This window comes from Cornus florida, unplaced genomic scaffold (assembly GCF_030987335.1).
Source record: "Cornus florida cultivar Cherokee Brave unplaced genomic scaffold, ASM3098733v1 CherokeeBrave_3.0.0_Hap2_Chr04, whole genome shotgun sequence".
Taxonomy (NCBI): Eukaryota; Viridiplantae; Streptophyta; class Magnoliopsida; order Cornales; family Cornaceae; genus Cornus; species Cornus florida.
In genome coordinates this window covers 18,069,525-18,084,477 of record NW_026775574.1, presented here as the reverse complement: position 1 = coordinate 18,084,477, position 14,953 = coordinate 18,069,525, and the positions used below count along the sequence as shown (strand labels likewise).

The 14,953-nt window shown below is 36.6% G+C and overlaps 1 protein-coding gene across 1 annotated transcript; it reads right to left on the bottom strand.

Moving 5' to 3' along the window:
• Positions 1 to 1,952: 1,952 nt before the first annotated feature.
• On the bottom strand, positions 1,953 to 8,208 carry LOC132302904 (small ribosomal subunit protein uS4y). The gene is made up of 3 exons (XM_059799903.1): positions 8,071 to 8,208; positions 7,209 to 7,590; positions 1,953 to 2,314 (listed from the first exon to the last, which is right to left on the bottom strand). The coding sequence occupies exons 1-3, from the start codon at positions 8,096 to 8,098 to the stop codon at positions 2,131 to 2,133; spliced, it is 594 nt and encodes a 197-aa protein (XP_059655886.1). The 5' UTR covers positions 8,099 to 8,208; the 3' UTR covers positions 1,953 to 2,130.
• Positions 8,209 to 14,953: the final 6,745 nt, after the last annotated feature.

Genomic DNA, 14,953 nt, shown 5'->3' with positions numbered 1-14,953 from the left:
CAATTTAAAATGAGAATGACTATTCCATTGAAATGAAAATATATTCCTGAGAATGAAAATCCATTCTGCAAGTAAATTTTTTCAAAAAAAAAGGTTTCCAAAAAACCTCATGTTCCAAGTCAAAATACCACCACCACCACCTTCCACCACAACCACTGCTGCCACCTCCATTGTCTTCCATTGCCGTCATTGCCACCTTCAAACACTACACTGTCGTCGCCTAGACTACCTTCCACCGTTGTCACCACCACTACCATCACCTTTCACCACTATAACCTTCAACCACCATCACCTCTATTACCTTCCACCACTGTCACCACCACCACCGCCACTGCCACCGCTGTCACCATTACTGCATTCCACTACTGCCACCTTCCACCACCAACATACTGCCACCGCCTCCACTGCCTTCCACTACCACCGACACCTCCATCGCCACCACTTTCCGCTATCAACTTCCACCACCACTTTCACACCGCCACATCCATTGCCTTTTACTACCACCACCTCCACTACCTTCCACCACCACTACCTATACCAGTACCTCCTTCCACCACTGCCATCACCCTTACTGCCTTCCACCACCAATAGACCGTCGCCGCCTCCACTGCCTTCCACCACCACTATCGCCATAGACTTCCATAACCGCTTTTCACCACCACCACTTCCACATTGCCACCTCCACTACTTTCCACCACCACTAACATCACCTCCACTGCCTTCTATTGCTGCCACCACCTACACCACTGCCATCACCCTCACTATCGCCGCCTCCACTGCCTTCCACCATTACCGGCATCTCCACCACTACCGCCACCACCTTTTACCACTAACTTCCACCACTGCCTTCCACTACCACCATCGTCACCTCCACTACTTTCCACAACGGCCACCTTCCACCACCACCACACCACTGCCTTCCACCATCTTCACTTACACAACTACTTCCACCACCGCCACCACCATTGTTATTGTCATTGCCTTTCACCAACACCACCGCCGCCTTCCAACACCACTACCGCGCCATTTTTTTTTTTACAAAAATTATAAGATAATGTTACTTTGTTAATTTAATTTATTTGTAATTAAGAAGGGTATTTTGAAAATTTCAATTTAAAATTCATTCCATTCTAAATTTTAAATTAGTCCAACCAACACTAGAATGATTATTATCATTTCATTCCTATACAATTCACATTTACAACCAAACAATAGAATGAGAATGACCATTCCATTCTATTGCATTCCTAAAACATTATAGTTTAAGTGCTTTAGAATGAGAATTCCATTACATTCCTAAATCATTATAGTTTAGGTGCTTTAGCTGTTATTGGCTATAAGTATATTTAAGGGTGCAACATCTAAAGGAAAGTACCAACTACTAAGTACCAACAACTTTGATATCCTCCCCAGATCTCATTACACCACCAATGCAACAAACTTCGGCATTTTGACCTCCATTTCAACAAGGCAGATCCAATTCACAGTTAAAGACTGCACAACTTGGTGAGCTCTAAATCCATCACAAGCTTTGATCAGTCTCTCCAGGATAGACCACAACTCCACAGATGGTTTACTTGCGTATATAGCAGAGAGAAATGCCTTTTAGTACTATTCTTTCAGCCAAAAACAAAGGCCAAGCCATTGCTGGCCCTTTGATGCATTTAAAGTGTTGACTGTTGAAAAAGTATGGTGTGTACAACACCTCTCTATAGCAAATAAAGCCACATTTCTAAAACCAAAATATGGGCATTTTTCATGTCTACACTAGTCCCAAGCTTGATTGCACTATAAAAATTCATAAACCATGTATGGCATTTTTCACCCGCAACAAGGGCAAATATATTCCGCCAACATACTCTATTTGACGTCCAATCTCCAATCCCAAACCATACAAAACTCACGTAAATTTGCACATGGAACTGAATCTTGGATATAAGGATGCTTCAGAATAGAAGTAACAAAAAATTTCTTAATGGCAGTTCAAGCAAAGCATTACAGTAAAGAATGCAAAACTTTACTATGATTGAAAGTTCTCAAACAAACCACCGACTACAGAAAAGAACATGCAAGTTTCTCAAACAAATTATCAAAGACGAAACCTCAAGGACTTGCATTGAATACAGAGCCTCATTCTTCATCTTCTTCATCTCCATCTCCACCAGAAGCCTTCTTCGCAGCTGCCTTTTGGTTCCTTCGCTTCACTCTCCCAGGTCGTCCACCTCCAAGAGGACTTGTGAGGGAGAAGTCAATGTGCTTCTGTGAGTCCATTCTCACCATGAAGGATGGGATATTGACCACCTGCCTCCCAACCCTACATTGCCCCCCAAATAAAAAGAATAGTCAGAATAAAAATAATTTGTGAAAAGAAAACATGATGCTGAAAGAAATTAATATTGGAGGAAAAAAATGTTGCTGCAAAACGAGAATATGAAGCAAACCGAGGGATGGTATGGAAGAAAGGATATTTACCACTGCTAATTCTTAGAAAATCTTTGCAAACAAAAGAAACAGTCATTCCTGGGCAGTAACTCAAATGATTTGATATCCATGAACTGTCTAATCATTTCATATCGGGAGGAAAATGAACAAATTCTAAATGGTACACCCTTACAACATATTTTAACCTACAGGTATAAGCCATATACATCTATTATGTGATGTGGAAGATCCCATATTTAATCATGAAACTGAGAATTTGATAGTTCACAGCAAATACTTTAATCCTATCCAAACCTTCATAAATATTTGACCTGGATTAGGTATCTAACTAAAATGCACTCTCATGTTATTCTAATAATGGGTGCAAGGGAAGAAATGATGAATGTGAACCTATGGTCAACATTGTTGCACGCATGTGATACTACTATAATCATAAACAAATTTCACATTGTAGGACAAATATAGCTAGCAATGCATAACTGGGTAATGCAGTATCTAATCAACTTACACAGCATAGATTAGATGAATGCAATTGAAAGTGGTAACAAAATATGTTCCAAACAAGAAGCTAAAAGACCAATATCCAATTAGGAAATCAAAATATTCATTTTATTGTATTCAAGAACTACAAAACCTTAAAAGATGTATTTCAAAGTTATCATTTATGGCGGAGAAAGAACATGTACTTGTAGACACCAAAAATTTCATGGTGGGTCCAAAGTACAATTTGGGCCTACATTGATTTGACCCACCTTGAAATATGGGCCAATAAGTTAGACAACCTAGGCCCACCACAATATATGGGTCATGGGTTTACTTAAATTATCTATCTGACTCAAGGCCATTTCAAGGGTCAATTCAAATTATTTTAGTATCCCAAGCCCACTTGAAAGTAGGTTAGTTAAATAAATTAATAATTATTCCTAAAAAAGATAATATGGTGATAATTATTGTAAGGGATAATTATTATAAAGGTTAAAAATCACAAAAAAATGAAATATTAACATTGGATAATTATCAAGGACACTTGTCACCATCTTTTGCTTCTATGAGGTCTATAAATAGAGGTTGAAAAGAGGGGAGGGGAACAAGAATTTTCAAAAACTAAAGCTAGAATCTTCACTTCCTCAACACTCGAGCTCTGAAGAAGAACAAGAAGAAGCACATCAAGATTGTGCCGTTCTTTCTCCGTGATTCAAAGAATACCAAGCAATACTGTTTGAGATTAACTTCTCTAGCCCTCAATCAAAAAACATTGACGGTCTTCCTCAACTACAAGAATTTAGAGAAGACTATCGTTAATTTGATTCAAGATCAAGCTCTAGCACTTGGATCCAAGCCACAAAGGAGATCGAATCAGAGACAATTTCTTTATTTTGTAAAGATTTATTGAGATTGTACTCATTCGATCACAAAAGAAAGAAATTGTCCTCTAATTTGATCTCCTTTATGGGTTGGATCCAAGGGCCGTTGGAGCTTGGTCTTGATTCAAATTGTTGAGTCTTCTTTAAATGCTTGCAATTGAGGAAGACAATCAATGATTTTTGATCAAAGGTTGAAAAAGCTTGATCTCGAGCTATATTGTTTGGTGATTCTTCAACTTGTTGAATCTTGAGGAAAGAACAACACAACATGCTTCTTGTTCTTCGTCATCAAAAGCCTAAGTGTAGAAGGAGTGAAGATTTTGACAGAGCTTTAGTCTTCTCTTTGAGTATTCTCATTGCTCGAGTACTGAGAGAGTGAAGAGTTTGATAGAGCTTCAATATTGTCTAAATCTTCATGTTCTCCCTATTCTTTCATCCAATGGGAGAATAAGATGGTGGCACATATCCTTTCTTGATAATTATCTAATTTTTATTTATTTTCTAGAGTAAAGTAATGTGTTTATCTAATATAATGTTCAATATAGGTATTTAAGTCATTTTAAAGTAATAATATAATATTATTGAATGATTGGATATACTTCTTAAGCACATGTCCAACAAAAAATGTCGGACACATATCCCATACCCATATACGAGCAAAATATGTGTCCAACACGGGTACTTTACTACTATTGAAAAGTCCATGTAACATAGGTGATAATTATCATTTGTAAGAATTATCTTTAATTATAGTTTATTAAGAATAATTATAATTAATTTAACTAACTCACTTTCAAGTGGGCTTGGGCTAGTCAAATCATTTGAGTCATGAACCATATTTTGTGGTGGGTCTGGGCCTTAAATTATTTGATTCATTGCTCCATATTTCAAGGTAGACCAAATTGATGGTGGGCCTAAGCTTAAGGAATCACATTTACCAAGGTTGTTAAAACCGGGATTCTACGTTGGATCATTAAGAGCTCCGTAGAATCGGATCGAGAATCATAAGATCCTACTAAACTAGTAGAAAAACGTTCCAAACTAACTTCTATCTCTAAGCTATGTTACCTGGACTCGGGCGCGGGTGTCGGACACGGGTGCGTGTCCAAAGGTCGGATCCATCCATCTATCGAATTATAGGACACGGGGACACGGAATAAAAGTGTCCAAAAGTTGGACACGGACACTTGGACACTTGTAGGAAAAGAAAAAAATGTACCCTTTTTATGTTAGACCTCAGTTTTTTAATGAAAAATTGAATAAATATATAAATGTAAAGATAGCAGCGTGGAGCCTTCCAAGCTCTATTTTTTTGTGATGCAGGTTTTCTTTTTTTGCTTTGTTGTTGCACTTGTACCTGTTCTTAGAGTTGTGGATGCAACTGCAATGTGCTCCTGTGTGGGCCTGTTTTAGTTTTGTTTTTCTGGGCTGCCTTTGGGCTAGGCCTTTCCTTGTACAGTTTCTTTTTTTTAATGAAGGGATTTACTATAAAAAAAAAAAAAAAAGGTAATACAACTATTATAATAATATTACCTTATTTATAAAGTCAAACTATCAGGTCAAAAAATTTGCTCGAGATTGACCGATAGATATTACTTAAATAAAATAATACAGCTGTCCCAGTACAGTTGTAAATTGTTCATAGCTTAGATAGTGTTTTACAGTTGTAAAACATTATCCTTGTTAAAAGACCAAACTCTCCCATATTTTTACATCCAAATTGACAAGTGGCATGATCGTGACCGTTGAAGGGTATTAAAAGCATTAGTAAGAATGTGAAAACACGCTCGGCTGTTACAAAATTTTGTGCAAACCAAAGCGCGTACACTTCAGCCTTCTCTAACCTTCCAAAGACGCTACTTTTGAAGCAAACCGCCATTGTTGTACCAGTAAGTTTTCTGATCTCATTAATGGCAACCTATTTAACAAATAAAGCATGAAGAAAGTTCGCAATCCTTCACAACTACCAACCCAAACATCTTTGTTTGAGTTTTCGTCATCTATCAGCCGTGTCCGGTAGACGCCATGAAGGATCCGACTCAGATCCAGTGTCCGTGTCCGTGTCGTGTCGTGCCGACATGGACACTTCGGCCTGAACAGGCGAGTCCAGGTAACACAGTCTCTAAGATATAGAGAAGATAAGTCCAAAACACAAAACTTGTATAGAAGTACCCCTCCAAATATAATGTAGAAGAGAATGTAGTGCTACTAATATATCCAAATAATTCAACTAATGAAGCTTCAAACTTTCAACATCAATGCAATTAGATATGAATTATAACTTATATATATATATATATATATATATATATATATATATAAATTATTACTTATTAGATGCTAGTGCTACTAACTATATGAATAACTGAATTATGAACATAAAGTTATAAACATTATACACTGATCAAATTTACTGAATTATCAAATTTAGTAAATAGAACATAAACAGAACAGATTAACAAATGTGCAACTGAACAAGAAATACGCATGCATAAATCAATTAGGAATATCTGAACAAGAAACCAAGAAACCAAAAAAAGGCCTGATGTTGAAAACCAACTGAATTTGGAGTCTTCAATGTTCACTAAATTCATAATTTCATCTTTATCTTTATTGTTTTGGGCCCCAAGATCATAGGGATTTCTTATTAAAAAAAAACCAACCCATCAAAACAGTGTGTCAGCGCAAAAAAACAGAGCCAAACAAGGGACACAATACGATTCTACCCCGATTCTACCCAAACTCCCAAAGGAGCGATTTTCATGCGATTTAACTCAATTTGGGGGTCTAGGATTGTAGAATCGCGATTTTAACAAACTTGACAGTTACAGCATATAAACTACAATTCTGAATCAGACTACAAGACTCACTTAAACTTTAAATAGCAGAAAGAGGAAAACATAAATTTTGATGCTCCTTTTATAGGAAACAAAAGGCATTGTGTTTCAAGTAAAATATTAAGACTTTGTTACGAAATGAGAGGAACGTTTGATATGTAAGAACTTTCCATACATATTCTAAACTTTCTCGGTTAGTGGAGATCATCAAGGTAGTGTAACACTTTTGATAGTGTGCTTATCCAAATCCTGGAGTATAAAAACAGGGCCAGCTCAATCACTCAGCAACTTAGGCAATTCCCTAAAGGCTTCATACGGAAAATCCCAAATCAGATTCCATGTTGGTCCTGTGGTAGGTTTTCTTGATTATTTAAAGTAAAGTTAGGAAAAAAGTTAATTACGTTTTTTTCCATTGTTTCTGCACAAATATAGTTAGGAAAAAAGAAATTATCATGAATCAACATAGAAATGCGTGGAAAGTAAACAAATGTAATATATGCACCAGAACTAGAAAAAAATGAATTCATTTTCTCAATTGAGTTTGCATGGTTTATGCATTATGTACCTTATATGCCTCTGCCTAATGAGCACTCTGGCATGGTGGATCGACTTCGCCATACCCGACTTGAACACCAGTGTTTGGAGGCGGCGTTCTAGGAAGTTCTCCACGGTAAGGGCCAACACATAATCGAGCTTGTTCTGGCTCTCATCCAACAGTCCATATCTGTTCATCCTCCTCAGAAGGGCTTCGCCCTCGAAAATCCGGCGCGGGTTCTTCTCATCAAGAGTCAGAAGCATTCTAGCTGCATTACGAATGCGGCTCAGAACATATTGAACTCTCCAGAGCTCCCTTTTGCAGCGGAGCCCGTATTCTCCAACAAGCTTAAGCTCAGCATCCAATCGCTCCTTTTCATAGGGGCGACGAGGTTTCTTAAAAGTTTTCCCATCTAAAATCCATTCAATTGTTGGCATTTAATCAAAAGCTTAACAATCAAAAGTTCAAAACCACCCCATCTAAACAAACAATGACATCAACGAAACATACATAGAACAGCACAAAATATAGAAACAAACTAAACCCCTCTGAAGTAGCTACAAAAATGATCAAACAGAGAATAAAAACCAGAATCAGATTTTGAATCAGAGCTAAGTTAAATGAGGTTTAACTTACTAAATTCAAAATATTGAAATTCTGTCCTCCAAAAATTCAGTTTTTCTTTTCCGTTTAAAATTTATTTTCTCAGAAAACAAAACAGAGCATAATCAAAACATATATACAAAATATGAAACATTACAAATGGCTAGCTGAAAAACATAAAGGATGGATCGAATCAAATGTGAACATATATACACAATATGAATATACATACAGATACACAGACAAATATATATATTTATATACATATATATGTAAGAAGAAGACTTACAGTTGCGATAGAAGTTTACGTGCACCATGCTTGTACACCGATGGTGCTGTTCTCAGGCCCCGTTCGATTCAAGGCGATTCAACACAGTTGCGCACGAAGCCAGAAAGTGTTTTGACATTTATACTACATTTTTTTTTCATGCCAAAACCCTAATGGGCCTTTATGAACACTACTGGATCACAGCAAGTGGAAATACGGGCCTGTCCTGAGTTGACCTGTAGTTTCTTTGTTACAGAGGTAGGCCTAAACTTTGGGCCTGTCCTAAGTTAATTCAGAATCGGGTCCCTGGCCCCTAGCTAACCTGATGCAATTTTTTAAATTTTATTTTTATTTTTCCTAGCCTGATGCTGTTTACACCCTTATTTTGCGCCCAATGAACAAAACAACACTTGGAAGGAGTTTTGGGTCAAGCCAATTTCTGACACATGGAAGGATTTTTGATAAAGCAAAATTTAGGGAATTTCAACTAGAGGTGGCTGTTGGTTTTATGTAAAACAATTTGTCCAACTAAATGAAGACACATAGGGCACGGTTATAGAAGATCTATTCTGTACAAAACAAAATCAACAACTGATTTAGACAAACCCATGAAGATCTTTGAGAATTGAATTGATATAGGAGCCCGTGTGTAAGGAATGTAACTTGGTCAAAGGAATGTGTCAGCTATATGAATTTTAGCGTACAAATTGGAATGCCTAAAATCATGCAATATGGTTTCTTCAAAAGTCACAATACAACAGCAAGCTCTAACAGAAACGTGCGCTGTAAGATTATTTATTAATTGTGTGGCTCATATAATTTGAACATGTGATATATTTTATTAATTAGTGATTAAATAAATAAATATTAAATAAATATTATATTATTTAGCTAATTTATAAATTATTTTTTTAGTAATTAATTATTGAAGAAGTGTTTTTCTATTTATTCCTTATTTTAATAAAAAATAGAATTAAGGTCACTAAAAAGGAAATCGGTCATCTCCTTCTCATTATAAAGTACATATCCTCCATCAATTATGTACGCTAATGAAACAATACTGTACACACAAATTTTGTAAGTCTATAAATAGAAACAAAATATGGAACAAATAGTAATTTATTAATTTGGAAAATTTGAGTACAATCCTTTGTAATAATATTCTTTACCAAAAGAATGGTCTTCTGATTCGATCTCCCTTTTGTTGTTGGTTGGATTCAAGGGCCGCACGAGCTTGTTTTTGAATCACTGTGGGATTTGATGAAGAACGACACGATTTGATGTGCTTATTGTTGATCACCGTGGAATTTGATGAAGACCGGCACGATTTGATGTACTTGGTGTTCTTCGCCTTTGGGTTTGGATGTTGGGGATAAGAGCTTCTGGATTTCTGTCTCTGGATTTCTGGACTCTGAGTTACTGTATCCCTGACTTCTGAGTTTCTGGATTTCTGAACTTCTGAATTCTGAATTTGTGTCCTTTGTTTCTGAACGTCTGAATTCTGAATTTGTGTCCTTTGTTGAATTTGAGGAAGAACGACACGTCTTTGGATGTATTTGTTGTTCTTCGTCTTCAGGAGAGAATTTGTTGAATTGGTAAAGAACGGCACGACTTTGGATGTGCTTGATGTTCTTTGCCTTCAGGTTTGCCCTCGGGATTTTTGGCCCTTTGGATTTATGATTTTCTCAATTTCTGGACCTTCTGGATTCTGAATTTGTCCCCCTTCTTCCTTCCTTCAGGCCTCTATTTATAGGCTTCTTGGATTAATAGGATGATGACACGTGTCCTCTCCTGATAAGGAAAAAATCATAACTGGGCCGGGCCGGTTATATTATGATAATTATCCTTAAAAATAATTATTCAAAATATATTTTATTAGGAATAATTATCTTTATATTTAACCATCTAGGTTGGGCTAGGCTAATTAAATAATTTAAGTGAACCAAATTTGGGCCAATTAAATAACTTAATTAAATATTAGGCTCATATTTAATGGGTCCATTTGTCAAAACCAAAGTCTACTAAATTTTAGTGTCTACAAATTGCCCCCACTTCGAGTCCCATGCTTGACAGGACTTGTTTCCTTTTTCAAGTGAGACTTGAAGTATCCAACTTTCCTTTATTTATTTATTTATTTATTTATTTTTATCCAATTTTAGATTGTAAGATTTCCTTTTTTACTAAATTATACAAATCCCAATACAAATAGGAGATATTTGGTTGCCTATATATACCACCAATATTATAGAGTTTGACATCAATTCCAATAGTCTCTGAAGACTTGTCAGATTACAACCTTCGAAGACGGTGCTGGATTGCGGCCTTTGCTTAAAAACAAATAATTGGCATGACTTTTTCTTCACTCTTCTTCTTCTTCTTTTTTTTTTTTTTTTTTTTTCGAGGAGTGTTTCTTCGTCCCTTTCTTTTCATCTTCTTCATGTAATCTCTGTCCACATGCAGCCTTTGTCTTGCATGAAATTCTTCTTCTTTTTTCACTTTAGTCACATGGAGCTTCCAGATTCATATACACCATACATATTGCACAATCCCTACACATGCCAAACAAGAAAACAAAGGATTACAACGGAGTTTTTTTTTTTTTTTTTTTCCTTTTTTTTGTCTTTCCCTTTTTTTTTTTTTGTCTTTTTTTTTTTTTTTTTTTTTTCTTCTTATTTTTTTTTCTTTCCTTTTTTTTTTTTTCACCCAATTTTTTTTTGTTCCACGCATTTTTTTTGTTCTTCCTTTTTTGTTTTTTTTCTTCTCCATGCTTGCTGGAGAAATATTTTTATTTTTATTTTTTATTTTTCCTTCTCGCACTTGCTGGAGGAAACAAATAATTTTTTTTTTTTTTTTTTTTTTTTTTTTTTCACTCTTGCTGGAGAAATAATTTTTTTTTAGTCCCTTTGGAACGCACCTAGTCCGCAAGGACCCTTTGTTCCTTTGGAATGCACCTAATCCGTAAGGACCATTTGTTCATTCGGAACGCACCTAGTCTGTAAGGACCCTTTGTTCCTTTGGAATGCACCTAATCCGTAAGGACCATTTGTTCATTTGGAACGCACCTAGTCTGTAAGGACCCTTTGTTCCTTTGGAACGCATTTAGTCCATAAGGACCCTTTGTTCCTTTGGAATACATCTAATCCGTGAGGACCTATTGTTCATTTGGAACAAAAATCTTCCATGTATGCCAATCTGCATTTCTTCTTCTTCTTCTTCTTTTATTTTTTATTTTTTTTTATTATTTTTTTTTGTGCAAGGGGTGCTAGGCAATCATGGTGTTTTTCAAGAGTTTCAAGCCTCATACTATCACCATTTTGGAGCGAGAACAGACTCTGAGAGGTCATGCCACCAGCATAGACAGTGTCGTCAGCAACCACGAATCGACTCGAAGAACAACGAGATATGTAGACGTAGGGAGGCTTTACCAATAGCTCAGACAATGTTATCAACACCCGTTGCCGTCTTCATCAGCCTTGGATCATCCATCATCCATTGATAGAGCAAAAATAGACTCCGAGAGGTCATGCCACCAGCACAGACAGTGTTGTCAGCAACCATGAATCAATCCAGAGAGCAACGACAGATGCAGACTTCATTAGCCACAGATCAAACATCAACCATTCAGAGAGTAAGAAGAAAACTCCAAGAGGTCATACCACCAGCATTACTAGCCATCGTCAGAGCGTCTTCATCAGCCATGGATCATCCATAAAGCGAGACAAGACTCCGAAAAGTTATATGACCAAGCACAGATAGTGTCGTCAGCAGCCACGAATCAATTCGGAGAGCCAAATTTCTATTTCAGCAACACCTCGGCGGCAAGCAGATTTTTTATTATTATTATTATTTTTTAGCGACACCTTGGCGACAAGCATAATTTTTTTAGCAATGCCTCAACGGAAAGACAAAATTTTCTTTCAGCAAAACCTTGGAGGTAAGCATAATGTTTTTTTTTTTTTTTTTTTCAACCACACTTCAGTGGTGAGTCAAAATTTTGTTGCAACAACACCTTGGTGATGAACCGTATTCTTCAGCTATGCCTTGGCGGCAAGTCAATTTTATTTATTTCTTCCAACCACACCTCGACGATGAACTAACCTCTGCAACGACACTTTAGTGGCGAGTAAATTTTTTTTTTTTTTTTTTTTTTTCAGTAATATCGTGACAAATCTGATTATTCAGCAACGTCTTGGCGGCAAGTCATTTTTTTTAGCGACACCTTGACATCGAACCGAAAATATTTTCCTTTGCAACGACATTCTGGTGATGAAGCAAAATTATTCTTTGTAACTAGATTTTGCCGATGGATCAAATTTTCCTTTGCAACTACGATTCTGGTGAAGAACCAAAATTGTTGTTTGCAGCTACACTTTGGTGATGGGTTTAATTTCTTTCTTACATCTATAATTTGGCGATAGGCCAAAATTCATTTACAGCTACAATTTGGTGGCGTGCCAAGTTCACAGGGTGCGACGAGCACTGTTAATATCGCATGATGAATGACAACATCTTGACAGCAAGCCAAGTTGACAAATTGCGACGAGCCCTTTTGATATCTTGTGACGAGCATAAGTAACATCTTGATAGCAAGCCAAGTTGATTAAAGCGGCGAACACCTTTGATATCATGTGATGAGCACCCTTTGCCTTTTTTTTTTAGGTTGACTGAACTTGGAACAAACTTCCAAGATGCCTACATACCCTGAACAGGGATCAAGTCATCATGTAGTTCCCAATTTTTTTTTTTGGTAGATAGTTTATACTCATGTCAAAGAGTTTTTTTTTCAAGTAGACAGTTTAAACTCGTATCAAGGAATATGATTGAAATTTTGTTTTTAGGCAAACAATATATACTCGTGTCAAGGAGTTCTTGATATTTTTTCCAGATAGATAGTTTAAACTCGTGTCAAGGAATGTAATTTTTTTTTTTTTTTTTGAGAGACAGTTTAAACTCGTATCAAGGAGTGTCATTTTTTTTTTTTTTTAGGAGACAGTTTAAACTCGTATTAAGAATTTCTTGATTTTGTTTTTTTTTTTTTGTTTTTTTGTTTTTTTTTTTTTTTTTCAGACAAATAGTTTATACTCATATCAAGGAGTGTCAATTTTTTTCGGGTAGACAATTTAAGCTCGTGTCAAGGAGTGTCATTTTTTTGTTTGGGAGATAGTTTAAACTCGTATCAGGGAGTTCTTGATTTTTTTTCAGGCGGACAGTTTAAACTCATGTCAAGGAGAATCAATTTTTTTTTTTTTTTGGGAGACAGTTTAAACTCGTATCAAGGAGTTCTTGATTTTTTTTGTTTTTTTAGGTAGACAGTTTAAACTCATGTCAAGGAGTATCAAATTTTTTTTTTTTTTTTTTGGGAGACAGTTTAAACTCGTATCAAGGAGTTCCTGATTCTTTTTTTTTTTAAGGTAGACAGTTTAAACTCGTGTCAAGGAGTGTTTTTGATAGTTTAGGCTCGTATCTGGGAGCACTTCAAATTTAATTATTTTCTAACTTTGCAAGAATCAGACGACAATCCAAACTCATACTAGAGAGCACGGACTATCTCGTCATCACCTTGAGGATTTTCTTCTTGGTTTCCTTGACTTAATGCCTCTTGTGATTTTGCACTTTCGGTTGAAGTCATTGTTGTAACATGGTGCGTTTCTTGATGCAAGTCTTTTGAGATGATGCTTATAATGAAAGATGAAGCTATTTCGTTATCCAAGTTAGGAAGTATATTGTCTTCTTCTTCGGACTCACTTTTCTCATCTTCTTGAAGGTTGTCGGATATATCAGGAACATCTTCTCTAGCACCATGATTTTCCATGCTAAGCTTCATGTCATGGGCTCGAGTAACAAGCTCTTCAAATGTGCGAGGCTTAATCCCTTATAAGATGTAAAGAAGCTCCCAGCGCATGCCTTGCATACATGTTTCAACTGTAGAAATTTCAGACAAACAATCATTGCAGTCAAGACTTAGAGCTCTCCAACGGTTGATGTAGTTAACCACAGGTTCACCCTTCATCTGTTTTGTATTTGTAAGCTCCAACATACTTACAATACGACAAGTGCTATAGAAACGGTTGAGAAATTCTCGTTCCATCTGTTCCCAACTGTCAATACCTTTAGCTTTGAGGTCTGTGTACCAATCAAATGCATTCCCTTTGAGGGAACGAACGAATTGCTTGACAAGGAGATCTCCATTTGTACCAGCATTGCTGCAAGTTTCTACAAAGTGTGCGACATGTTGCTTGGATTTCCTTTTCCGTCAAACTGTTGAAGCTTTGGAGGTCGATACCCATCCGGCATTTTTAAGATGTCAATTCTTTTTGTGTAAGGCTTTGAGTACATGCGAGCACTTTGATGAATGTCATTGTATTGTTCTCTTATGCAATTCACTATCATGTCTTGAAGTTGTTGGATAGAAAGTGACGTGACGGAGGCAGCATCAATTGTTGGATTGGCGGACACGTCATTTTGGTCATCAATTGGAGTGTTCTCTGGCATAGAATTAGAATGAGGAATTCGGCCTTTGCTTGACTTAGCATTGTCGTCACGCAATTTTAACTTTTCTGTTAGCGAGGCAATTTTCAGATCTTGTTCCTTGAGAGAGTGTTGTAATCTTTTAATTGCACTGGCCATACTCGTCAATTGCTCTTCATACGAGGTAGTACTTGTCATCATGACTGGCATAGTGATGGAGTCAGAAAAAATCTTTGGCCTTGGGTGGACTAGCCTTGAACTTGTGATTGGAGCAACCTTTAAGGTTGTAGGAACCTTCCTCCTTGCCCCCAGCGAGGTGAAGGCGATATGAGTTTGAGTTGTTACTTTGACAGATTTGGCAGAATTGACTCTCATCGCATTGTGCTGTCTTTTGGTAGGAACGGATGATTTGACCATACTCCACATCATTGAACTT

Excerpts from the sequence above, each read along its gene's own strand:
- LOC132302904 (XM_059799903.1), bottom strand. The coding sequence starts at position 8,098 with ATGGTGCACGTAAACTTCTATCGCAACT. Across the intron at positions 7,591-8,070 it reads CGTAAACTTCTATCGCAACT|ATGGGAAAACTTTTAAGAAA; the intron begins GTAAGTCTTCTT and ends AATGGATTTTAG. Across the intron at positions 2,315-7,208 it reads ATTAGGCAGAGGCATATAAG|GGTTGGGAGGCAGGTGGTCA; the intron begins GTACATAATGCA and ends GGGGCAATGTAG.